Genomic DNA, 25,815 nt, shown 5'->3' on the forward strand with positions numbered 1-25,815 from the left:
GGAGAAAAGAACTATCCCACCCTTCCAGTTCCTTGTTATACCCAAGTTGAGATATATCACTTACACAGTGTGAAGAGTCCTTTCTGATTCTGGTAGGTGAGAGGTCTGAGTCTCTGAGGTTTGGGGCTGTGTGGCAGCTGGTGGTTCTGCCTCTTCAGCTTCACACTTCTTTGGACTCCCCTATCAGGACAAACATAGCAAAACAAACATAGCAAAGTATTTAAAACTATTCTGTTCCTTTCTTTAACCTGGAGCTGGTAAAAGGCAGAGCAGGATATATACAGTACCACCTCCATACAAAATCTACATATTTCATTTTAGAAAGTGGAATGGAATATTGTTTAAAGAATTGCTTTCTATGCCAGCAATCATTTTATTGGATTTTTATTATTATTATTTTTGTGTAGAAGAACTGGGGTGTAGGCCAGAGGTGTGTGTGGAGGGTAAGAGGATTCACCAGAGACAGAGTGAAGAGCAGAACAGGCAGATCTACTGAAACACACTGCTGAGGGGAGCACTGGCAGAGACAGGAGAGGTCTGCTGTGCCCTATGTGTGTTAACTTCCTGGTTGGGGATCAAACTCAGGCCATAGAGGTGAAAGCACTGAGACTTAATCCCTAGGCCACCAGGGAGGCCCCCTTCCTGGATTTTTGAGACAACAGAAAAAAGCCTTCATTTTGGGTAGAAAAAGAGATAGTCTGAGGAAGAACTGAGGAAATGAGTTCAGTAGAATCTAACAGGTATCCCCATACTTATACATTGCAACTGAACTTTTTCCAGACTGATTTTTCAGTTTTATAATTAGTACAAAAGGGAAACTCGTGGCTAATTCTCCATCTCCTTCTAGGGTAGGGGCATGATAGCCTACCCGCTCAAGTTGTAACCTCTGGGTCACATGCTTTTCGGCTGGCTCAGGCTGGCTCATACGTCTCACTCGGACAGAGGATGACATGGAAGTCCTCTCCTTTGGCTCAAGGACCTGCAGTTGTGGCACTGGTGGAGCTGTAACCTCCTGACCAGAAGAGGGATCTTTGGTTTCAGTGTAGCTGGTGCTGCTGTCCCTGGAGACTCCAGGGCTCAGAGACTAAAGAAATGAAACACAGTAAGGCAAGTTACTTTACATGGTACTTATTCTACGTCACTGAGTTTTCCAACTTCCACTGACCAAATTTAATACTTTGGGTTTTTGTGTATTTCTGTTTGAGTCAGTGATTTTGCTGATTTTCTAGATCAGTCAACATTATTACTAAGTCCCAACTAGGAGTTGGATATTAGGATGCACATGTAAAAAGGCATATCCATACCGTCAAGAAATTTATGATCCAGTGAAGGAGATGGGTAAGTGGATTCAACATTCTTTGGAGTCAAAGGACCTCAAAATCAAAAAGCACCCTATTTTGGGATCAATTAATTAAAAATTATAGACTGAAAAGAGGGGGAGGTAATCAGTGAACTGGGGACTAAAGGAAGCTTTTCCTATTTCTGCCAAAAATCATGATATGGGGTTCAAAAACACTGGCATACATAGAAAACATCTATGCAACCAGGATTTTCCCACTTACTTTTCTGCTGTTGCTTGATGCTGAACGAGAACGAGAACGGGAACGTGACCTGGACTCTGATGTTGATCTGGAGCCCATCTTGGATCTACCACGAGGGTTGGTATGAGCATGTGGTCGGGATACATCTCCCTGCTTGGATCTTGGAGGTGAGCGAGACTGAGAGCCTGAGCTATCAGGAGAGCGAGATCTTGATCTAGAACTAGAGGATGAAGATGATGAGGACCGGCTAGAGGATGAGTCGGCTGACTGTTTCAATCGGTGGCTTGGGAGATGAGTATGAGAAGCCCCTCTGCCTTCCTTCTGTTCCAAAGATGGCAGTTTCAGAGATTCCTCACTGATCCCTTTGGCCGGTGCTAATTCCTCAATTTTTAGAGGGAGTGGTTGAGCAGATTTTTCTGATTCAGTTTCAAGACCCTTCTGGGTTGTTTCAGCTAGTGTGCTTTTCTGAATTAGAGGCAGGGGACTCTCCTCTGGCACTTTCTCTGCTGGAGATTCTGCTTTGGCATCTGCAGGAGTTGACAAAGGAGACAGGCCACCCACCAAGTGGACAGTATGCTGAGATATTAACAGCTCCCTGGCCTCGGCCTCTGTATTAGGAGGAGATAATTGAATGAGGACAGGGGGTGCTGGGCCTTCCATGGGCTCTATTTCTTCTTCACTTTGGAGTTGTGTATTACGTGGTGGAGAGGATGCCTCCTTGGTAAGTAAAGGTGGTGGAGTCTCCTCCTCGCTGGCAGTTTGCTCTGGTTGTAGCACAAGTGGGGCCTTCTCTAAATCTTCAGTTAGCCTAGGAGGGGAAGGAGACTTTGATTTTTCCTCCAAGCCTTTTGAAGATTTTATTTCTCTTTCTTCCTCCTCAAGGGGAGAAGCTGTTTTCATCTCTTTCTCCTGCTGCTGTCTAGCCAGATGACTTCTTCTTGCTTCTTCTTGGGACCGTGTAACTCTCCCTCCTCTCTCTAAGCCCTCCTGTTCCTGGGATCTTATGGTTTTGGGTTTCTCATCTATCACTTCCTCTGGTTTTGCTCTGGGCAGCTCGTCCCCCTCATCTTCCTCAAACTGTTTCAGGACTGGTGCATCCCTAGATTTCTGCCCCTCATCTTCTACCTCCTCGTCTTCCTCATCTTCTTCTTCCTCCTCCTCTTCCTCCTCCTCCGCTTTCACATTTCGATCTGCTCTGACTCTCAGATTTCTGGAAGGTGTTTCTTGATCTTCCTCCTCCTCAGCAGCCTGGCTACACTCAGAGAGTTTAGCTGCTCTTGCCTGAAGGAAAAGACACAAAAAGCCTCTAAACATATTTACTCACTGTCAACAGAGGAGAAAAATACCTCACAAGTCACATGAAGGAAGGAAACCTCAACGATATACCTTCCAGAAATATAGAACCAGATATGACAGAAGACAAGCATTATTAGTATGGGTTCTTATGGTAATCAAAATAGAATGACCAAAAGGGATGTAATAATGAAATTGACTAATTGATATTTTTAGCTTTAAGCTTTTTTTTTTTAAAGATTTATTTATTTATTTATACAAGCAATGGGCACAGTCAGAAGCGCAGGAGAGTGAGAGAATTCGCCAGAGCAGGCAGAGGGACCAAGGTACACTGCTGAGGGGAGCAGCGGGCAGCAGGAGAGGTCTGCGCACCATGTGGGACCCTCACCAGGTAGCCGGGGAGCAGCTAGGGATCAGCCGGGGATCGAACTGGTGCTGCAGAGGCTGCGGGCAGCTTTGCAACCCAGTGCTCAACCGCTGCGCCACCAGGGAGGCCCCTTTAGCTTTAAGCTTTATTAATAAATATAAAAAGAACATCCAAAGGTACGGGAAAGAATGACTTATCACCATTTTATATGATTTTCATCATTTTGGTATACTTAATCCCCCCTCCCCTTTTTCTTGCATAATCATAATTATACTACATACACTTTTGTATTCTCAACACAGTATCACAAAGCTTTGAGGTTTTTTTTTTTTTTTTTTTTTTTTATTTGTTTGCTGGTTTGTTTGTTTGTTTTGTTTATACAAGCACTGGGTACAGTCAGAAGCACGGGAGGGTGAGAGAATTCACCAGAGCCAGAGCGGGGAGCAGAGCAGGCAGAAGGACCGAAGTACACTGCTGAGGGGAGCAGCGGGCGGCAGGAGAGGTCTGCGCGCCATGTGGGACCCTCCTCTGGTGGCCGGGGAGCAGCCGGGGATCGAACCGGCGCCGCAGAGGCCGCGGGCAGCTTCGCAACCCAGCGCTCAACCGCTGCGCCACGGGGGAGGCCCAGCTTTGAGGTTTTAATTGAGTAATTATTTTGTATCTTTGCTAATAATGTGCTTTGGAAACAGTCCAGACTACAAACTCCTACAATCAAGTTTCAGTGTTCACATATTCACTTAGAAATCTGAAGGCCAGAGCAAGTCTAAATTATAAAACAAGAAAAAGAGAAAGAAAATGACAAATCTAGAGAGACACCAACTATGGAAAGGTTGAGGAGGAAGACAAGACATCCAAATCATGAGATGCTTCAGGAGATGTCTGGGTTACCTGTCTGACCCTGGATGATCGTCGCTCTCCTTTCCTTGGCTTCTCGTCATCAGATTCACCCTTCTCTTCAGACACAGAGGAACTTTTTCCTATCAAATGAAAGAAAATCAAGTCAGACACATGATATGAACATTCATTCAAGGCTGCTTCCTAAAATTCAATCCATCACAGAACACGAGCTGGTCAACACCTATCCAATTCAATTTCCTTGGCTTCTATGTGGAAGAACAGACCACATTAACACCCTAAGGGTCAGTGTCTTAGGGGTAATACTTGTACACATTCCCAAATCAATTCTCATTTACAAATAACGCAAATAAATGTAAAATAACCAGCACTTCAAATTGTCAAGCAGAGATGTACAAAGCACACTTATTTTTATAAAATGTTTTATCACTCTTAATTAAAGCTCAAGACTTCACTATGTTTGATGTATAAGTTTTCTTTGGATTATATATGCTATACTAGTTTGGACAAAGTATTATGGTTAATATACATACAGTTTGTAAAATAACAACCTTACGAATTAAGTACTTAAACAATGGTTTTCAAGTCCTTAAATTTCCTAGAAATTATTTCAAGCCAATAAGACAGGGATTAAAAACTAGGCCCTGGGCCTCCCTGATGGTGCAGGAGTTAAAGACAGCACTATCAAGCTATCGCCAGCTACAGGCAGCCAGGGAGCAACCCACATGGCACAGCAGACCTCTCCTGCCTCGCCTGCTGCTCCCCTCAGCAGTGTATTTCAGTACATCTGCCTGTTTTGCTCCCCACTCTCTCTGGTGAGTCCTCTCACCACCAGCACCTCTGGCTTACACCCCAGTTCTTATATGCAGATAAATATAAAAACAGATAAATAGATAAACAAACAGATAAATCTTTAAAAAAAAAAAAAACCTGGGCCCTGTTGATTGAATATTACAAAGCATGTAATATTGATGAGAATGCACATATTGATGAGGGTAAGTATGGAAAACAGCCTAAAGATAATTCTATTCCACATACTCACTTAAATAGAATGGCCTCAATTTTAATACACTACAAAAATTTTAAATGATTCACAAAACTATGTTCTATACATTAATAGTAAATTGTTGCAAATAAAGAGGATGGCGTAAGCTCTAAGTCAAGGTCGCGTCTATGGCCATAACACTCTGAGCGCACCCGAAACCCTCTAAGTCAAGGTCGCCTTTCTTATTTCTATATCCCAACAATCTAATGAACTAGTCTTTGTTTCTATAATTAAAAAAAAACAAAAACAAAAACAGAAAATGAACTATAATACTGCAAATGGTTTGTAGAATTTCACTCCATAATCAGGAATTCAATAGGATCTCTGAATATATACCATTTCCCATCTGGGTTAGTGAATAAAGACTTGCATTATGGATATGAGCACAGGGTCTATGGTCAGGATATACAGTGATAGGCTAGACTCTTTAGCAAGCAACTGAAGACTAATCTATAAGAGAAAAATAATGTGGTAGCTATAACAATAATAATTTTATAGTTACATGAATGGAAAAGGTTTAATTACAACATGAGTAAAACCAAAAGAAAATGTATTATTTTCCATGAATTTTAGGTAAATCTCCTTTACAAGCATAAGAGAAAGAAACTGTGCTACTGTAGTTTAAAAACAATAAAAAAAAGGTGGAGGGATGCATAGGAAGAACACAGAGGACCTTCAGAACAGTAAAACTATTCTATCTGGTACTATTAGTGATGGATATATGTCATTACATATTTGTCCAAATTCTTAGAATGTACATCAAAAATGAATCTTTAGGGGCCTCACTAGGGGCAGTGGGGATAAAGCCTCAGTGCTCTCAAGCTATTGCCAGCCATTGCGGCATCAGTTTGATCCCCAGCCAGGGAGCTAACCCACATGGCACAGCCGACCTCTCCCGTCTCGCCCTCAGCAGTGTATTTCAGTGATCCTCCTGTTCTGCTCCCCACTCTGTCTCTGGTGAATCCTTTCACTCTCTGCACCTCTGGCTTACACCCCACTTCTTATATGCATAAGTGAAAACAAATCTTTAAAAAAAAAAAAAAAGTGAATCCTTAGCTAATTATGAACTTTAGGTGATTATGATATGTCAGTGTAGGTTGGTCAGTTGTAAGAAATGTACCATTCTGATAGGGGATGTTGATAATGGGAGAGGCTAAACATACATGGTAGCATAGGGCATGTGGGAAATCTTATTTCCCGCTCAGTTTTGCTATGAACCTAAACGTACTCTAAAAATACTCTTAAAAATCATTATTAGGATGCTCAAGAATTAAAAAAAAAAAAAAAGTTAACCAGGTTTTAAAGAGGAAATTGAAAGTTGCAGATTTTTAAGCTGATACACAGACCCGAAAAAAGAAGGAAAAATTATACACCTAAATATCAATCGTGGTTATTTTAGTATCTGGGGTTATTGATGACTACCCATCTAAGTATTTGCTACCATCACTCAAGTTCTATACAACAAACATTCTTTTTATTTTCTTTTCAATTAAAAAAAAAGAATTATAAGCATATATCTAAAGTCCTACAAAAGATGCTTTGTGGTAAATCATTAAGCACATATATGCTCTGAATAAAATGATTCTAAGGAAAAAAGGTAACATACAAAGTTTGTCAGAGATTAAAGTGTCAAACGGGTCAATTAAAAGTGTTAAAGTTTTAAAATTAGATACTATAAATAGCTTCTTTCTCTACCTATTGTAAATATTCCATCCTACTGGATCATGTCATTTTGATTCAGTAAAACAGCAGTGATAGACATCTAGCTCACTACTCTGGAAGCACTCGAACAAGTCATCAAAGAGATGTGAGGAAAATAAGCAGGACTGCCTACAGAGTTTTGGCTATTTTGGGAAAAATAAATAAACACGACAACTGGAGGAGTCCTTGGAATAAAATAAGAAGTTAGTAAGTCATATAGATACAAGATACAAGGAGGAGATGAAGAATCTCTTACTAGCTCCTTCTAAGGAGCTGATGTGATGCAAACAAGCTTCTGGGAAAGGTAACAGCTTCTATAGTGAGCAAATTGGTCATATGCATATCTTAAGCCATATGTTAATAAGACATGTAGAAATTAAGCCCCTTTAACAAAAGGTGGAACTAAAAATGGCAACAGATAAATGTATTTCAATAATTGAAAAGGAGGTAACAAAAGAAAAAGCAAGTCAGGGTAAATATAAGAGTTCCAAGATTCCAAAGCTAGACGCCTTTAGGAGAAAACATGGCTGCTAGATAGTACAAAATTTATTAAAGTAAAGGGTAAGTTTAAGGATCAAATAGGAAAGTAGTTTCTTTGCCCTAGAAAACTAATCCCCAATTTGTAGAATCAAAGTAAGGTCACTAGAAATTACAACAAAGCCTATAGCCAAAGGGTGTCCTTGGGTATGAAAAAGCAGCAGGAATTAAGAGAATAAAGCGATAAGATTTATACGAAAAATAGGAATGAGGACTAATGCTCTATAAGCCAAAGGCTGGCTCAGATCCTCTGGGGTTATTCCTTTGTTAGAGAATCAGTATTGTGGATAATTATTTTTAAATGTTTTTGTATTTTTCCTTTTAATTTTCCTAAATTGGGCATTAAAATGTAATTAACTAAAGCATGTAAGGATTTCTGTATACCCAGATACAGAAGAGAATAGGACAATTTCTGACTATGGAAAGTAGACACTGACACCTAACACCTTAGAAAAATTTGAAGAAAGTGGTGGAAAGATAAGAAGATAACAGTGAGAGCCAGAGAGGATTTTATAAATCAGTTCTTCCTTTTTGGGATTTTTGTCTACAGACCATAAATGGGAAGTTGCAGGAATATAAGCTAAGGATCCTGGTAAAACACTGAAAAACTATTCAGTCATTCAAAAATTGAGCTGATTGGGGCCTCCCCGGTGGTGCAAGGGGTTAAGTAAGACACAACCTATGAAGCTAACTGCAGCCACCGCAAGCATTAGTTTGATCCCCAGCCAGGGAGCAACCCACATGGCGCAGCAGACCTCTCCTGACTCGCCCACTGCTCCCCTCAGCAGTGTATTTCAGTCGATCTGCCTGTTCTGTTCCCCACTCTGTCTCCAGTGAATCCTCTCACCGCCCCCCCAACCTGGCCCACTGCTCCCCTCAGCAGTGTATTTCAGTCAATCCACCTGTTCTGTTCCCTACTCTGTCTCTGATGGATCCTCTCACCACCCCCACCCCCCACACCTCTGGCCTGTACCCCAGTTCTTGCATGCATAAAAATAAATCTTTTTTAAAAAAAATTGAGCTGATGAACAGAACCACCAGGGGACTTTTTAAAAATATAGCGTTCTAAGACTCACATTCTGAGAAGATTCTTGGGTACCCCTTATTCTTAAAAATAGTAGCATTAAAAACAAATCCTCATGATTAAGAAGATATGTTAATACGATCCTTTTATTAAAAATCTTGTTAAATAGAGAACCCCAAAACATCCAAAGCCAACAAATAAGTTGCCTACGGTGAACTGACAACGTACAACCTGAAAGAATCTTAACTTCTGGGTAAACCCTAGCCATCACCCGATTCTACTAAGCACTGCTAGAACTCTACACCACTGTCCTCATTTAGGACCCTGATCAAACTTTGTACATCTTCAATGAAATTCAAATTCTAGCCAAGATCAAAGGTAGTAAAGACTATTACGGTAGTTGTTGGCCATTGTACAGTTTATTACGTTCATGACTTAAAGTTTATTTTTCCATCTCTCTCTTACCCTTTCTTTTACATGTTTTTCCTCCATAGTTTACAGCCATAGGCAATATCATGCTAATGACATAAAGCACAGAAGAGACAGATTACCCTCATGGTAAATTCTTATTTGACTAAAAAAAAAAGTGAAGTAACACTGATATTTAACATTATATAGACTTCAAGTTATAGCACTGTAATTTGAAATCTCTATCTACTACATTATGGTTGCCACAAATTTATTTGCTTTTGAAACTGTATTTCTATTACAGGATCCAGTCTTCATTTTCATTTCAAATTATGTTTTTATTTTTATTTATTTTTTTAAAAAAGATTTATTTATTTATCTATTTATACAAGCACTGGGTATACAGTCAGAAGCGCGGGAGGGTGAGAGAATTCACCAGAGCCAGAGCGGGGAGCAGAGCAGGCAGAAGGATGGAAGTACACTGCTGAGGGGAGCAGTGGGCAGCAGGAGAGGTCTACGTGCCATGTGGGACCCTCCTCCGGTGGCCGGTGGGCAGCCGGGGATCGAACCGGCGCTGCAGAGGCTGCGGACAGCTTCGCAACCCAGCGCTCAACCGCTGCGCCACTGGGGAGGCCCTCAAATTATGTTTTTAACTGAGAGGACTTTTTTTTTTTTTTTTTTTTTTAACAGAGAGCTCCATATCAGATCCTGGTCCTATCAAGAATTTTCAATGGGGCCTTCCCAGTGGTGCAAGGGGTTAAGATGCAACCTATGAAGCTAACTGCAGCCAACGCAAGCATGAGTTTGATCCCCAGCCAGGGAGCAACCCACATGGCGCAGCAGACCTCTCCTGACTCGCCCACTGCTCCCCTCAGTAGTGTATTTCAGTCGATCTGCCTGTTCTGTTCCCCACTCTGTCTCCAGTGAATCCTCTCACCGCCCCCCCAACCTGGCCTGTAACCCAGTTCTTGTATGTATAAATAGATGAATCTTTGGAAAAAAAGAAAAAAAGAATTTCAGTGGTTTCTCTATTATCTTTAGGGTAAAAAAGCTCATACTCACTAGCTTGACATTCAAAGCACCCTGTAATATTATCCCAATCTATAAACCTTTTAATTTCTTGCCAATTCTTGAAAACTAAAGAATACTGATTCTGGCTATTTGTTTACAGTCCTTTAAAAATACTATATTCAGAGCCTACCTGGTGGTGCAAGGGTTTAAGCACGGCACTGTGAAGCTATCTGCAGCCTCTGCAGCAGTTCGATCCCCGGCCGGCCAGGGAGCAACACACATGGTGAAGCAGACCTCTCCTGTCTCGCCCGCTGCTCCTCTCAGCAGTGTATTTCAGTCAGTCTGCCTGTTCTGTTCCCTGCTCTGTCTCTGGTGGATCCTCTCAACCCCCCACATCTCTGGCCTGTACCCCAGCTCTTGTATGCATAAATGAATAAATCTTTAAAAAAAAAACCTACATTCATTCCTATCTCTATGCCTCTGTTCCTTCCTAAAAATATCCTCTTGTATATTCTGTGCCAATTCAAATCCTATCCATTCCTAAAGCTTGGCTCAAATCCTACATATCCTTCCTGAGGCTCTCTAAGCTTTCTAGTTCTCAGAGATCTTTGACTCTTCTGAATGCCTATGTTGCATGTGTCTGTACTATTTACATGTCACTTAAAAATACAGCATTTTCTGTTAGCCTATATGCAGTTATCTTCTTTCCCCCTAATAGATTTTAGAGTGTGGTAGCTCACCATACATTCTAGTACAGAGATATGTATACAGTAGGACTTCAATAAACATTTCTGACTGATTTCTATTTTAGAAACTGACATCAAATTTGTAAAAGAGCTTTCCAAACCTTTCCTCTTGGCTTTATAGAAGGAAAAAAAGTGCTAAGAGCAAAATGAATCAGTTGAGGGTATGCTATTCTTATATTTGAGGAGAAAAGAGGTTTCTAAAAGAATTTATTTCTCTCCTGTCATTAATATCTTTTTTTCCTCCTGTCATTAGCATCTTTTAAAAATCGATTTTCATGAAAGAATTCTCTATGAATGACAACAGCAACTTCCATACATTCTAAAAATATTAAATATGGAATAATCATCCTCCCCGTGACCAATTAAAAATGATTCAAAATACTTCTCACATTGGCTTAATATAATCTAGCCACTATCCTCACGTCTTATATACATGTTTTCCCAAGAGTATACTGTTTTAAGCAGGTACTTCTTAGAAGACAAAGCTGCATTTGCAGACTTTTGATTGAAATGCTATGCAAAACTAGTGCTTAGTATTTTTATAGCATGAAAAAATTAACCTTGCCTGAGTCAACCACACACATTGGGTTAGAGGCCTCAGTAATATGCTCACATAATATTCTGCACTGCCTCTCATAGCATGGGCACAACTGTAATTCTTTAGGTAACAATGTGTTTAATGCTCATCTCACTAGACTCAAGTTTATTTAGTCCAGAGATTTGTCTTTTTCTCTACTTTATTCCTGGTGCCTAGCAGATGCCTGGCATGCAATAGGCACACAATACAAATCTGTTGAATGGATTCATCAACTGCAGCTGACTGATGCCTGTTTGGGAAGGGTGACTAGTTGTGCAACACACAATATACACAATGGTTTAAGAGATGGGAAAAAATTGTGACTGTTGCTAAATTCAGAGACAGAAGCGGTTAAAGAGGTACAGATGAGAAGAAAAATCACACTGTTTTATAAAACATTCTGAGAGGTTAACACAATATCGAGGTGAAAGCAAATTTCAAAAAGGACATCATTTCCATGAAAAACAGATGTCAAATATCAATGTCACAGAATTTTCCTGGGACTTTATGGAGGCTTAGTATGAAAGGAGGCTAACTACCTCCCCCCACCAACTACGCAGGATTGACAAAATAGCGCAGTGGGGAGGGAGATACGTACTGGGCGAATGTCTGCTGAGCTCCAGCTCTGCTCTCTCCAGGCTGCTCTGAAAGTCAGGAGGCAGCAGGGAAGCCACTCCCTCAGGATGGATCATCTCGTCCTCCGACTCAGCTGAAGCTTCTGCAAAGTACAGATTGGGTCGGGGCAGGGAGGGAGTGAAGGGCTCAGCATGTGGGAATATGTAGAGGAGTGAAGGAGGTCAGGCAAAGTCACGGATACAGAGTATATACTAAAAAGAGCACTGTACAAAGAAAAAAACTCCCTAAGATTAAGGTCTACCTCATCTAAGTATAGATTCATTTACTTCTAACGCTTCCTGTTGGCAGGATTTCTAAGATAGTCAAATTAAGAGTCTTCTTCCCTTGACAAAGGGTAAACAGTAACTCACTTGGCTCCATAAACTATCAACAGAAATAAGTAGTATTTTCAGCTTGACCTATTCCTGAAATTGCCTAGTTAAACAGGCCCATCTACTCAATGACAGGAGTAAGAATGAAGAACTCCTTGTAAGAAGTGACAGTCTGGGCTTACCTTCAAGTTCTGCAGCTTCTCGAGCTTCACGTTCCAGACGCTGCCTAAGCAGTTCCTGCTGCTTTTCCAGATACTGCTTTATGAAACTGTTCTGGCTCATTTCCTCGCCAATCTGTATAGAGAACATGGAAAATGAAAGTCTAGGAAAGCAAAGCAGGAAAATGCAAGGAAGAAAATTCCATGGAGCAAAGATCTACCCCTTATGTTTGAGTCCAAGAAAGGTGAAGGCCCTTTCCTAAGCTACTCCTATACTGAACAAAATAAAGTCCTATGATACACAAAAGACAGCACATAACTTTTTATTTCAAATATTTAGTTCCCAAAGAGTGATGCACAAATAACTTGAAATCAAAATTGTGTAAAATTATGCCTTTGAACCTGTTTTAAATAATCTAAATTATCTAAAAACAAATTTTTTTCCTCCTAGTAATGCCAAAACTGAGAGAGAAATTACTAGTTCCTACTAGCTCATCTTTTACTGACACAAAAGATCAATCTCTTCTTAGCCAGGAAACATTTTGTCACACATCTCCAAATTTTAAGTACAGTTTTTAAAAGCATAATGTCAAGAGACTAAGGAGGGGGATGTCTAGTCAGCATTTAGACAGAGTTCGAACTCCATTTTCTTTGGATGAGAAGAAATTCTTTGTAACAATACTTAAAATCCAGGAGCTTAATCCCTTTTCCCATTTTTTTCTGCAGCAGACTCCCATGTCACCCTTTTGCCCTTTGGCTTTCTCTGTACAAGTCCTCCTCCTAAGAACCTTCTTGTTTAATAAGTTTTATCAAAACTCCAGAAAAAAGGAGAAAATCTGAATACTTTCTATGTCATTAGTTATCTTTCTTAAGCATGATAAATGTTTATTTTCACCTAAAGTAGAAATGAATCTCTTGCTACTCAACTGATCTAGAGAATAGATATATTCTCCATAAAACAAAGTTTCAAAGACTAAAATCCAATGGGTAAAAGGAATATAATCCTAAACTGATTAACTTATTTCATTTCTTATGCTTGTTAAAGTTCTTAACTAAACCTCTGAAAGCTGTCTAGATACTTACAGCATAATGAGGTGATAGCAAGGGAGTAGGAAGGCTCTCTTGTTTTTCCACAGTATCTTGGGACTTCATCTAGACTGGAGCTGCACACCACTGCACTAACAAAGACCTGGATTTTTCCTTTAAGTGTCTAACACTATAATGAGGGAATTTTAAAGCTGAAAAGAATCTTAACACAGTCTAAGACTTTAGGTATTTGGGAAACAAAAATGGAATTATTTCATCTAAAAATATGTAATACATAAAGTCAATATACACAGCAGATTAAAGTAGAACCAAGGTAGTTTAAAAGCGGAGAGTGAACCCCTCCCTACTCACTTTCTTTCTTTTCTTTTTTTTTTTAAAAATATTTATTTATTTAAGCACTGGGTACAATCAGAAGCGCGGGAGGATGAGAGAATTCACCAGAGCCGGGGGGGGTGGGGGGGGGTGGGGGGGCAGAGCAGGCAGAAGGACCGAAGTACACTGCTGAGGGGAGCAGCGGGTGACAGGAGAAGTCTGCGCGCCATGTGGGACCCTCCTCCAGTGGCCGGGGAGCAGCTGGGGATAGAACTGGCGCTGCAGAGGCTGTGGGCAGCTTCGCAACCCAGCGCTCAACCGCTGCGCCACCAGGGAGGCCCTCCCTACTCACTTTCAAAGAAGGTATCTTCCCTAAAGAAGTCCCTTAAAGCAACTCCACAAAACCCCACAGAGCAGTTATAAAATTATGGATCAATTCCAATCTTGTTTCACATCATACATAAGAAAATTAGGGAAACCAAGCCCTCCAAAGGTTAAGCATCTTGCCCTAAATAAGAGAGATAATACTGTTTAAAAGTAACTCCATAGTTAGTAGCTGACACTAGTAATGGTGGCTTTCCTAAGGATTGCATTCTTAGAAACCTATGTCAATGCAAGAGTTCTTCTTGATCAGCAAGTATTTTCCTATACTGTCCTATTGACTGTCTACTTCATATCTACATTTAAAGACATCAACTTTCTCCAAATCAATGGTGCATAAAAGACTTCATATGTCTGCACTGCACTTAATCAACTAGTCACATCTTTTTGCACATACCATTTCAAGTATTAGAAATTAGTAACTCCTGATTCTGTTCTTTACTGTAGGCTTGATTAAAATTCAGCTGTCATGGTATGAGAAAATTTCCAAATCAGGGAACTTAGGAAAACACTGATGAGAAATTAGGCACCAAATACACAATATCATGTCCTTCAATGTGTCTGTACATCACAAGAGCCTGCCTCACCTAACGAACCTTCTTTCTTACCTGGGAATTTGGCTGGAATGCAGCATGGGGTGTTGAGTGTTTCTGTAAATTTTCTAGCATTAGAGCCTGTTACAGAAAAGGGCAAAAATCAGACACCAAGGGAAAAATAAAACACCCCTCCCCCAATCAGTTCATTAAATTTAATGACTAATCCATACACACTTACACACTATTCCTTTTCCAAGGACCCAAAGACCCTTTACTAATACTTTTCTCATTCATCTTCAGAAGACCCTTAAAGGTAGCCACAGCTACTTTTCCCAAATGCACAGACATAAAATTGCAGGAACACCGAAAATCAGTCACCTGGCTGCGTAAGCAAATCAGCGACAGTGATAGAACCAGTACTGCACTCTCTCTTCTCTTCTGCACTTTTGACTAGTGCCCCTTCTAAATTCGGCCTTGCAGGTAAAATCACTCAAATCAGTTTCAAATACATGAAACCAACATGAGGTTCTGCTTTGGGCCTGACTGAATCACTTGGTCAGTTACCAGGAACTAGAGCTACCTTGAGTGAATCTGTATAGTTTTCAAAGTGACACCTAGATTTACCAAGAGTCATAAAAATTCAAGAGGAGGCTACAGAACAAAATGACCAGACTGGAAAACTGGTCTGACCCAATCCCCGGAGAGGGAGGGAAAGGAAACGGCCAGCTTCTGCAGAAGCAACGGTCTGCCAACTTAACCCTTGGGCCAAGCCTGCCGTAATCTAAACTACTCACCTCGTATTCTAATTAACCCAAACCAAAACTTCCTAGCCAGCCCTTCTCAGTTTACACCAAACCTATACACAAAATCCATTTACCTACCTCATGACAATCCCACCCTAACCTACTCAAACAGATTCCAAGCCCCCAGCATACACCAACCTGCTTCACCTCTCACATCAATACCCACCCAATTCTCACACACCCCCATTGCTTCGGGATATCCTATAAATTATACACCCCTTTCTAGCCAAGTCCCTTCAAATCAAGGCTTCTCTTCATTTCGCGTCCTAACCTAATCAAGCAGACATTTTTCTTTTACCCTACCTCAACCCTATTCTTCCGGATACTGATACTTACCCCACCAACCCCGCAGCCCAACTATACCCCTAACTCCGACCCTGCCCCACTCGCCCCCCTCAGGCCAGCAACGCCGGTGGTAGTAGTGGGATTTAACTCCTTTAGCGGCGCATGCGCCGAAACCACAGACACAAACAAGGAGGGGGTGGGGGAAGAAGGAAGGAGCTTAAGACACTCCGGGAGAGTAGCGCGCACCCTCCCATTTTGGGCTCGCGCCGCTGCCGTTAAGGCGGGAACCGGCGCTATCTCTATTCCAGAGCGAGCCCCACCAACCACCGTGCGCGCGGATCCCGAGGCTCGCGCTGGCGGCCTGAGCGAGCTCGCGCCGAGCCCCGACACTGCGCCTGCGCCGCGGCAGAGACTCGTCTCTACCGGGTCCGCTCCCCTCCGAAACCCCGGCAACGCCGTCTCCTCACCCCCTTGAGCCGCTTGACCAGGGCACTCTTCTGCCCGCTCTTGGCTAGGCCTCGCTGCTCCAATGCGGCCTTCAGGTCGGTCACCCGGAGCGCCTGAAGAGGCTTCCCGTCCAGAGTCACCTCCTCCAGCTCCGCCATCTTGCGTGAGGTACTCGGGTCCGTCCCGACGGCTTCGGGCATCTTCGGTAATTTCCGCCAACGCCCTTCGAACGTACCGAACTGACCCCGCCCACTGCCGTAGTCAGCCCCTCGATTACCACTGAAAACTCCCCGGGTTCCTACGGAGCTGCTCGGGTGTTTCCGTCTGCACATCGGCACCAATCGGTTCTGTCCATCCTCTCAGCCGCTGCCCCTCCCTTCCCTTGCTTTTAGAGCTCGGTTATCTTCGTCTTACCGAGGCTTTGAATCGAATCTATTCGGAATGCCTCGACTCTGGCATAGCCGCAGTCGGAGTTACTCGGCTATCTCCGGACCTAAGGTTGGGGCGCTGAGGCGCTTGGGTGTTTGGGGCTCGTCCGGCGCCGGAAGTGCGTGGGCTGCCGGGCTGGCCCTGTTTAGGGTTTTCAGGAAATATGGAAGCGCGGCGATAGTTGGGATCTAAGTACTCTTGAGACGGTCTCCGGGTACCCTGTGAGAGACAAGGGGAGGTAAGCGAGGTAGAAGTCCGTTCCTGGGCCCGGTCAGGCCCGGTGCTCGCGGGTTCAGCTAATAGGACGAGCCTCCCGCTCCCTTACGGAAACAGCTTCCGCCTCCCATGCCCTGAATCCCCACCACTCCCTTCTAGGGCTATTCTTTGGGACCTTGGAGTGCCAGACTCCGTATCCTTCAAAGTGGGCAAGTAGCAACACCTTGTCTTTGGACCTAGACTGAAGTAATTCATGATCATTGAACTTGAGTTTGCTGTGGGGGCCGTGTCGCAGGACTCGGGAACAGTTCTCCCTTTCTCTGAATGAGAGAATAAAGTTTCTTTAGAAGGAATTGCTTCATGTACATCACTGAGGGAAAGAAAATACTTCCCTAGACTGTTTTGGACCTGAACAGATGTTAATGGTTAGGGGTTCCCTTTCTTTGTCACTGGAAATACTCCAGCTTACAACAGAAGAAATACAAACAGTAAAATAGATCATAGACAAATAGTTTAAAATTTTCATTCTTAGAGATTCAAACTGTTCGAGTTAGTTGACCCAGTTGCATAAGTGCTGGAAATCAATGGCAGGCATCAATAAATATTCTTAATGTCTAATTAATGAAAATTGTTCAAAGACATAAATTGTCACACATCTGCATTAGTAACACTTGTTAGGTTCTTAAGTCACCAAACCATTTAGACTTTTTTCAGTCTCGAATAAATACGTGACTTATGCTATTCTTACTGTGTTATATTATTTTGAGCCAGGTGCCCTCACTTACTCTGCTTTTTAATTTTTCCTGGTATTTTATAGGAATAAATAAAGGAAGTAACCAATGCTGTGAAGTACCTGGCATATTTCAGAGACAGTATACACTTTGCAAAGAAGATTCTTTTTCATATGATGTTATTTATTTTTCTTTTCCCATTGTTGATAGCTGTGGAGTGATTAAAGTACAGGTCCTGACCAGCTGCATGTGGTAAATTTAAAAATGTACCATATTTCATTTTAGGGACGACGACTTGGACCAACATTAGTTTTTGTTCTTTACTCAACCTGGAATATGGAAGTAGGTGTGAGAAAATGAGCATGAAATACGCTGGTTATTTTTAGAATCTGTATAAAAATGATGGAGGCACACAGGAGCTGGCAAATTTGAAATATAGGAAGGTTGGCAAATATAAAATGAAGTTATTCATGAAAACTAAATGAAGGACCTTGTTTTCCTGTAAATCGAATTGGTGAAAAGTAATTTCCTGTGTAGATGGTGACTGAGTGTGGTAAGATTCCTTGTGGGAAGTTGTATTTTGGTCACTCTGTCTAGAGAGTATGTAACAACAGTGCTTTTGTATTTCAGGATGCCATTGGAATCATCATCATCTTGGATGCCACCATCTCTGCCTTCTCCCTTTCCCTCAGTGCCAGACAGTATTACTAACTCTTCCCCTCCCCCAATGTCTTACATCACTTCCCAGGAGATGAAGTGTATTCTTCACTGGTTTGCCAGTTGGTCAGGACCTCAGCGTGAGCGTTTCCTACAGGACTTGGTAGCTAAGGCTGTGCCAGGAAAGTTACAGCCACTACTGGAAGGTCTGGAGCAGCTTAGTGTGTCTGGGGCATACCGACCACCTTGTATCTTTGAGTGCCAGCTACGTCTTTGGGATCAGTGGTTTCGAGGTTGGGCTGAGCAGGAGCGCAATGAATTTGTCAGGCAGCTGGAAGTCAGTGAGCCTGACTTCGTGGCAAAATTTTACCAAGCAGTTGCTGCTACAGCTGGTAAGGACTGATGGACATTAAAATAAAAGAAGATGGGGGCCTCGCTGGTGGTGCAGCGGTTAAAGACAGCACTATCAAGCTATCGTGAGCCACTGTAACATTAGTTCGATCCCCAGACAGGAAGCTGACCCACATGGCGCCACAGACCTCTTGTGTCTCGCCCGCTGCTTCCCTCAGCAGTGTATTTCAGTAAAATCTGCCTGTTCTGCTCCACACTCTGTCTCTGGTGCATCCTCTCATCCACCACACCTTTGGCCTACACCCCAGTTCTTGTACACATAAATAAATCTTAAAAAAAAAAAAAAAATAAAAGAGATGACCAAAGCTGACGGATCAAAAACCACAACTCTACAGCATGAACTTCGTATGTATCACTTAAAAATATGGGGCTGGTATCCCAATCAGCTGACCGAAATTGCTGAGCACTGTAGACCTGGTTATTTCAACGTTAACAGCATATGCACTGAACTCCTAGTATAAATGTTTTCCATCTCCATCTCAGCAAATCCAGATCAACAGTCTTCCTCTCTTGCTTTCTAGGAGATGCCAAACCCTTAAAAACTTAATAACTTCTTTTGCAGCTATAATGAAAAGAACCTATACATTACAACTCAAGCCTGCTGGTCCAAGGAGTTTAAAGCAGAGCTTGCCCTACTCCAAAAGCAAGAGAGAAGAGCAATAAAGATTGTATTTTTATGGTTTAGCTGGACTCAGATGACCGGTTTCACTACCCTTACAGATTCTAGCATAATTATGCGACATCCCAACCACTGACTTTCCTAGTGATGGTTCAGTAAAATTATGGAAAGTCAGGAGAGGAAGATAACTACTTGCTCCACACTGATGTTTGTTTGAATCCAAATCAAGTGACTTTTTCTAAAGCATATGTGATATTTTTGGTGCTGGTAGCAGTTATTTCTATTCTGTAAGTGCTTCCTGACAACATGGGGGAAAAAAAAAAAAGCTCATTACTAGTTGAAGGGGTTTTCTTGTATCAAAATAAAGAAATTTTCAGAACCTTAAATCTCCTTTTTATTGCAAAGCTGGTATAGCATTAAGTTGCAATACAGAGAAAGGCATTCTGAGAAAAGTAGAACTTAAGTGTGGACAGTAGCTCAGCTTTTCATCCACTTGTCTTCCAAGAAATATTTCCACTGTCCCCCTTCATGCTCTGGGTGACATCACACTTCCTCCAGCCAGAACCCCTGTTGTGCCTTGGGCCTCTGGTGAGTGGTCAGGGACAGATGGTCCCACCTGAATACCAGCTCGCTTCTGATAGGCCACGATCCCCAGTGTACTTGCCAGGATGAGTAACATTAGGCAGAGTGTCACAGAGAGACCTAGGCGGGTCATGGACAGATTATGGCCCGAGGTAACCAGCAGCCTAGGAAAGAGGTAAGAGGTAATATTTGGCTTGGAATATTTCTAAGCTTAGGGGATGACGTGCTTTATTTTTTTTTTAAATGTTGATCAAGGAAGGTAATGATACTTAAACTGATACTTTATTTTTTTTTATTTTTGCATAGAGGAACTGGAGTGTAGGCCAGAAGTGTGGGGGTGAGAGGATTCACCAGAGACAGAGTGGGGAGCAGAACAGGCAGATTTACTGAAATAGACTGCTAAGGGGAGCATCGGGTGAGACAGGAGAGGTCTGCTGGGCATGTGGGTCAGCTTCCTGGCTGGAGATTGAACTCAGGCCATAGCAGTTATAGTGCTTAGACTTACCCCTAGGCCGCTAAGGAGGCCCAAGGGGTGAAGTGCTTTACTATAAGCCACAATTCATGAAGCTCTACTTCACTTAGTAAGCTAAAACAGGAAATTGAGAATATAGAACCAAGGCCTCCCTGGTGGCGCAAGGGTTTAAGAGACAACCTATGAAGCTATCCACTTGCCACTGCAGCACAAGTTCTATCCCCGGCCAGGGAGCAACCCACATGGCACAGCAGACCTCTCCTGACTTGCCCGCTGCTCCCCTCAGCAGTGTATCTCAGTCAGTCTGCCTGTTCTATTTCCCACTCTGTCTTGGTGAATCCTCTCACACACGCCCCCCCCCACACTGCTGGCCTATACCCCAGTTCTTGTATACATAAATAAATCTTTTTAAAAAAAAAGAAAATAGTACCCAAAAATAAGAATAAGGTCACCATCCAAGTCTGGCTTAATTGTTGGAAGTGAGGCAGAGAGGGAAGTGGCTATAGGAAAGAGTCAAACTATGGCATTTAAATAAGTAGAAACGGTGCTGGGATAATGTTTAAGAAAGGAAGTAGCTCCCCATTATTTGTGTGTGCGTGTGTGAAGAAGTGTCCCATAGGATACATCCCATGTATACTAACTTGGGTGGTATATGTGAGGAGTGCTGGACTCCAGGAATTTGAAAGAAAACTTAGGAATGTTATCTTACTTGCTGTATTCTGTGGTAAATTGGAATCCTCCATAAAATACTTCCAGCGGCTTCTTCTGGAGAGTTAGGGTCAGGGCCCTGTGTAGCTCATCAGCCAAAGGCCCTTGGCAGCCAGGGGACTTCCATACTTGTACAGTGAAAACCAGACTAGTGGTAATGGAGGGACTGTGGAAGTAGCACCTGAATGGATATTTGCATCTCTTAATAGAGGTACAGTACCAGGAAGAGTATATCTAATGGAAGGTGCAGGCTTAGGAGTGGCATGAACAGAAAGTCTTCAGAGAACAGTCATAACGCAAAGGACTTAAAAGATTCTCCTTGCCCATTGTGTAAATTCTCAGCCTAACTGTCCCTTTACCTGCCGGCACCTCCTCTGTTCACCAGAGCCTGTAGCACTGCTTCTGCCAGCTCTTCTCGCTCTTCCTTCCCCAGGTAGTGACTTGGGGGTCCGCCTAATCCTATGGAAAGCTGGAGTAACAGGTCTCTGGTTGAAAGTGTCACAAGTGGAGAAGTAACAGCATCCATATCTTCATTAGTCTGACATAGCCGACCCCGGGGACAGAAGAGAAGACCGTGGTACCCAGGTATCTGCAAGGAAACACATAGGGTACAGTATAGACCTAGTTGCTTGTGTGGGTTCTCCTAAAGAAAATGTGCCATCTTCATCTGAGTCATGGACTCTGTGGGTACTGGGTAGAAAATGAACGAGCGTCTGAACAGCTTGGCTAGTTCTCCCTTACGTGCATTTACAAGTGTCCAGTGTACTGCAGCTCTCCCACTGAAGACACCCACCTGAACTGCCTCTCCTGGAAGGCAGGGGACCCAGGGTGATCCCTCCACCTGCACCTTGTAGGTGCCTCTCTCTGTGCACTGGTGTAAGTAGCATCGGCCTGTGAGCTCCACTTCCTTCAGGTGTGGGGTCTGAGAGGGATGCCTGATCTGTCCCCCAGGGAGCAGTTGTGAAGTGAGGTTGGCAAGGAAGCAACGACTTTGGGGATGGTAGATCTCCCCATGGGGATTCTCTGCCCCTGGTGGAAATCCGTTTTCTTTCTTCCAGCATTCACTCTGAAGGGCAGGGCAGAAGGTAGGATAGTGTTTGTCTGAATGCCTCAGAGGCTGACTCCTCGGGCTCACTCACTTGCTTTCTATGTTCTAGTCTACTCACCCTGTTGGCCAGGGGCTTATACATGCGGCAGCCCTCCAGCGTGGGGCCTGAGGAGCAGCGTCCCTTGTCCAGGTGCAGGTAGTGGCAACCCAGTCCACTGTGTGGAAGGGATGGTAGAGTGACTCCAGGATCCCTGACAGCTGCAAAGCCCCTCCCCCGCTTGGCGCACACACCTGCCAGTACAGAAGAAGTCTGAGGAGTCAGTTCCACATGTGGTCACCAGGCCAAATTCTGAGCCAGATCCTGCTTGACAGATAGGAGGAGAAAGAGCCCCGAGAAGAGGCCTCCCTGGTGGCCTCTTAAGCATTATGAAGCTATCACTAGCCACTGCAGCACAAGTTCGATCCCCAGCCAGCCAGGGAGCTACCCACATGGCACAGCAGACCTCTCCTGTCTCGCCCGCTGCTCCTCTAAGCAGTGTATTTCAGTCAGTCTGCCTGTTCTGCTCCCCACTCTGTCTCTGGAGAAGCCTCTCACCACCTGCACCTCTGACCTTTACCCCAATTCTTGTATGCATGAATAGATAAATCTTAAAAAAGAGCCCTGAGAAACAATGAAGCCCCAAACATTCCTCCGTGCCAGCTATGCTTACAGATCCAGAGACACCCTGTCATTGGCAGCAGGCAATCCCTTCAATCTCTCACTTCCCCTGAGCTGACTTTGTTTGTGAAGGCCTCTGCCATTCTCCCTGATTTCTCACCCTGGCCCCACAATAGTTCCTCTGCAGCTTTGTGGTTGACTTGGTACCAGCCTGAGTCTTGGAAGGCAGCAAGAGTAATTGGGTCAAGTCGAGTGCGTCGGGCACCATCAAAGGTAGCAGTCATTATAGAGCCCTGGAGAAGTCGGGCCTCCCAGTGTGAAGACAAAGAACCCTATTGGAGGAGATAGCTGGTTACCACCTGGCTACTCCCTTTTCCCCCCATGACCCCCTGGTGTTCTCATTCTCACCTCTTCTTCCAAGGGAACACCCGGTAAAATCCCAAGCACTCCCAAATGTTTGGCCAGGCTGTGACTCACAGTTGGTGTGGTGAGAAGCAGCTGTCCCCACTGGCCTTGCCTTGTCACTCCTTGCCTGATGGAACAGTTCTCTCTTACTGGGAACAGAAAGGGGAGAAGACAATAGGAGGAAAAGAAAATGTAGAAAGGGTGAGGGAAAATTGGAAGGATGAGATGGTAGTGGTTCCCCCTGGGTTGACAGGGTGGGAAGACCTCTCCCCTGCTCTCATTTACCACCGGGTCCTGAGGGACAATCTCGCCACTTCCTGAAGAGCTGCCCAGAGAAACCCAGGGCATGCAGCAATTCATGGAGTGTGACCTAAGGACAAGACTACAGGGTGAGGGCGCTGGATGTGCAGCAGGATTGGCCAGCCACTCTACAGCCCCTCTGTCCAGACGGCTCTTTTTAGAGCTCAAGGCACCTTCTCGTCCATCCTTAGTAGGTTCTTCCACTTCATGGGAAGTCGAGTGATCTGCCCCTACCCCCAACCTGTTGCTTTTCCCTATTGTGCAGCAGTCACCATGACGATGTCACCGTGGCTGAGGCTGGCGCTGGTGAGATGTTGGGCACAGTAGACAATGGCTCCAGCAAGGGGCCTGTCATCTGAGTCCAGCTGGCAGCAGGCAGCATAGGCTATGACAGAGGGCTGTGGATGGGCCAGGACGAGGTAAGGGCCGGAAAGAAAAGAAGAGGCATAACACAGAAGTCTTCAGAAGGGAAGACCGGAAAACTCAGCAGGGCTGTTCTCAGGATGATTGGAGGGGGTCACCCCCACCCAAACTTCATCGGCATTCCCCAAGTTACCCCATCTAAGTATAACTTAATGAAAATGTTTATGCTTCCTGACTCTTCCCATGATATTTAAGCACAAGAGGCAGAATGGGAAAAGACATTGAATTTGAACCTTACCTCTTGGTGACATTTGGAAGTGTGGGCAACCCGCACATATAGGAGAAAATCAGTGTTTTGGACCCCAGGCCCATCTGGCTGGATCAGTTGTGGGGGACCCTGCTCCGGCCACAGGGCATAGCCATGGAGATGGCTATCAGGGATCTGTCAGGGAGTGAGGTTTGTCGCCTGGCTTAGTGGATGGGCTGGGAGATAGGACAATAGTAAAATGGGGAATTGGAGACAGGCACAAAGTCTATTTTTGGTCAGCCTTAGGGAGTCCTGCCACCACCACCCTTTCTAGTCTCTGATTTAATAAATTGCCAGATTTCTAAGGGCCACATTTTGGGAATCTGCATAGTTGGGAAGCATATCTGATGCTCATGGTCTTGGAGGTCCAGACAGGCTAGAGATATTTAGACCCCCAAGTCTGAGAAGTTGCTCTCACCTTTGCCCCCAGGCAACTCTCTCCTTTGTACCCTGGGTTCAAGAGGCTACACCTGGCAAGAATGAATATTTGTAGGTGAGCCAGAGATATTACTGGGTCCAGCTGAAGAGGCATCACAAACAGTCTCAGAGATATGACTCACTTGTGGTAGTTGGGGGTATCTGGGTCTCCCCAGAAGGCATGGCAGTATTGTGCAGGGTCTCGACTTAGAAGCAGAGGTCCTTGCATTGGAGAGACTAGCCAAGACAAGAGGTCGGTTTCACCTAAACATTTAGAGTTCCAGTTCCTTTTCCGTGGTGATGTTTCTCTCCTGAGCCTCTGCTCCTCAGCCCTCCCTAAACCCTTCTGTCCCCCAACTCACCTGCCAGGACACCTCGGAGTCGCTGAGCAACCTCTCTCACTGCAGCCAGGGCTCGGGATCCCCCTCTCAGCCCAGCTTCCTCAGGACCCCAGGCTCCATCTGATACAGGATCTCCTATATAGCAGGTTTGGATTCGGAGTGGTTGTGGATCATGGGAGGCAGGGAGGGTGAGAGAGGAAGAGCGGGTGTTTGGGGGAAGTTGGGAGAAAGGGGGCCTGAGAAGGCGCACAGACTTCTGTGTCTCCTCATGTAGACATCTGCTTGCGGCAGCCCCCAGGAGCAGCAGCAGCAGCAGCAGCAGCAGCATCCTCCAGGGGTCTTGGCATAACCTGCATCCTTTCTGCTCCCTTCCCCAGCTCGCTTATTTCTGACTCACCTCTCTTTATTATCTCTCTCCATACCCCCCACCCCCTCATGCCTGTTTATTCTTTCCTCTTGAGTGATGTTGACTGAATCTACAGTTCCTGCCAGGAGGTCGGATGTCAATCACAGGAACCAAAGTTGCCTCCTGGGAAGGGGGGAGAGGGCGGCAGTGGAGAGTGGGGGAGGGAAGTGTGATCATTTCTGAGACCTCAGTTTACTTTTCCGAAGCGGGGCCTGCCCATCCACAAAGGAACTCTCCCTGCGCTCTTCCATCTCTCATCCCAGCCCCACGCAGTGCTGAGTGGATAACATCAGAATCTCCCCAGAACTAAAAAAATGAAAGAAAAGTGGTATTAAAATAACAGGATATAAAATTGGTGTTAAAGTAATAGTAGTAAAGTAATTGGTGTTAAAGAAATTGTGGTAATAAAGTAATCAGTAGGGGGGCATTCTGTGCTTGGAGGTGTCTGCCTATCCATGGGAGCTGAGCAAGCAAGGCCTCCCACTTCGCTAGGCCCCATGTCAGAGTTGGGTGGACTCTAGCCTCTGCATCTATGCAGGACACTTAGTAGATGCTCAACAAATACGCGTTGGGTAGCCGACAGCTCCTAGGAAAGGCTATTGTGTTATCGCTGTGAAGCTCCACAGAAGCCACTTACACACTGGGGAGGGAAAACCAGCTCTTAAAATGGATATTACTAGACCATGTTCACAGGTGTTCTCACCCAGCTCTTGGAGCTCTCTTT

The 25,815-nt window shown here is 44.1% G+C and overlaps 3 protein-coding genes across 6 annotated transcripts in view; 1 reads left to right on the top strand and 2 right to left on the bottom strand.

The window, feature by feature from the left end:
• Nucleotides 1-16,353, bottom strand: part of ACIN1 (apoptotic chromatin condensation inducer 1) — a gene marked incomplete at both ends in the record, with an annotated part of 31,947 nt that extends 15,594 nt beyond the window's left edge. For 3 of the 4 annotated variants that reach the window (XM_084240858.1, XM_084240857.1, XM_084240856.1), the window contains 8 exons: nucleotides 65-180; nucleotides 869-1,084; nucleotides 1,563-2,822; nucleotides 4,090-4,178; nucleotides 11,704-11,823; nucleotides 12,235-12,346; nucleotides 14,559-14,624; nucleotides 16,042-16,353. In XM_084240858.1, coding sequence (XP_084096984.1) covers nucleotides 65-180; nucleotides 869-1,084; nucleotides 1,563-2,822; nucleotides 4,090-4,178; nucleotides 11,704-11,823; nucleotides 12,235-12,346; nucleotides 14,559-14,624; nucleotides 16,042-16,353 — 2,291 coding nt within the window. The remainder of the gene's footprint in view (nucleotides 1-64; nucleotides 181-868; nucleotides 1,085-1,562; nucleotides 2,823-4,089; nucleotides 4,179-11,703; nucleotides 11,824-12,234; nucleotides 12,347-14,558; nucleotides 14,625-16,041) is intronic. The other variant, XM_084240859.1, reaches the window with a different exon arrangement.
• Nucleotides 16,354-18,016: 1,663 nt separating this feature from the next.
• LOC311174812 (uncharacterized protein C14orf119 homolog) lies at nucleotides 18,017-18,457 on the top strand (the record flags this gene model as incomplete). The annotated part of the gene is made up of 1 exon (XM_084239540.1): nucleotides 18,017-18,457. Exon 1 carries the CDS (start codon nucleotides 18,029-18,031, stop codon nucleotides 18,455-18,457), a length of 429 nt encoding a protein of 142 aa, XP_084095666.1. The 5' UTR covers nucleotides 18,017-18,028.
• An 898-nt stretch (nucleotides 18,458-19,355) lies between these two features.
• Nucleotides 19,356-25,013, bottom strand: CIROP (ciliated left-right organizer metallopeptidase; the record flags this gene model as incomplete). The annotated part of the gene is made up of 14 exons (XM_084240245.1): nucleotides 19,356-19,830; nucleotides 20,848-21,027; nucleotides 21,206-21,435; nucleotides 21,640-21,912; nucleotides 22,013-22,109; nucleotides 22,186-22,255; nucleotides 22,713-22,884; nucleotides 22,961-23,106; nucleotides 23,243-23,327; nucleotides 23,530-23,655; nucleotides 23,919-24,062; nucleotides 24,346-24,397; nucleotides 24,488-24,581; nucleotides 24,707-25,013. The coding sequence occupies 14 exons, from the start codon at nucleotides 25,011-25,013 to the stop codon at nucleotides 19,611-19,613; spliced, it is 2,196 nt and encodes a 731-aa protein (XP_084096371.1). The 3' UTR covers nucleotides 19,356-19,610.
• Nucleotides 25,014-25,815: the final 802 nt, after the last annotated feature.

This window comes from Talpa europaea (assembly GCF_964194135.1).
Source record: "Talpa europaea genome assembly, chromosome: 8".
Taxonomy (NCBI): domain Eukaryota; kingdom Metazoa; phylum Chordata; class Mammalia; order Eulipotyphla; family Talpidae; genus Talpa; species Talpa europaea.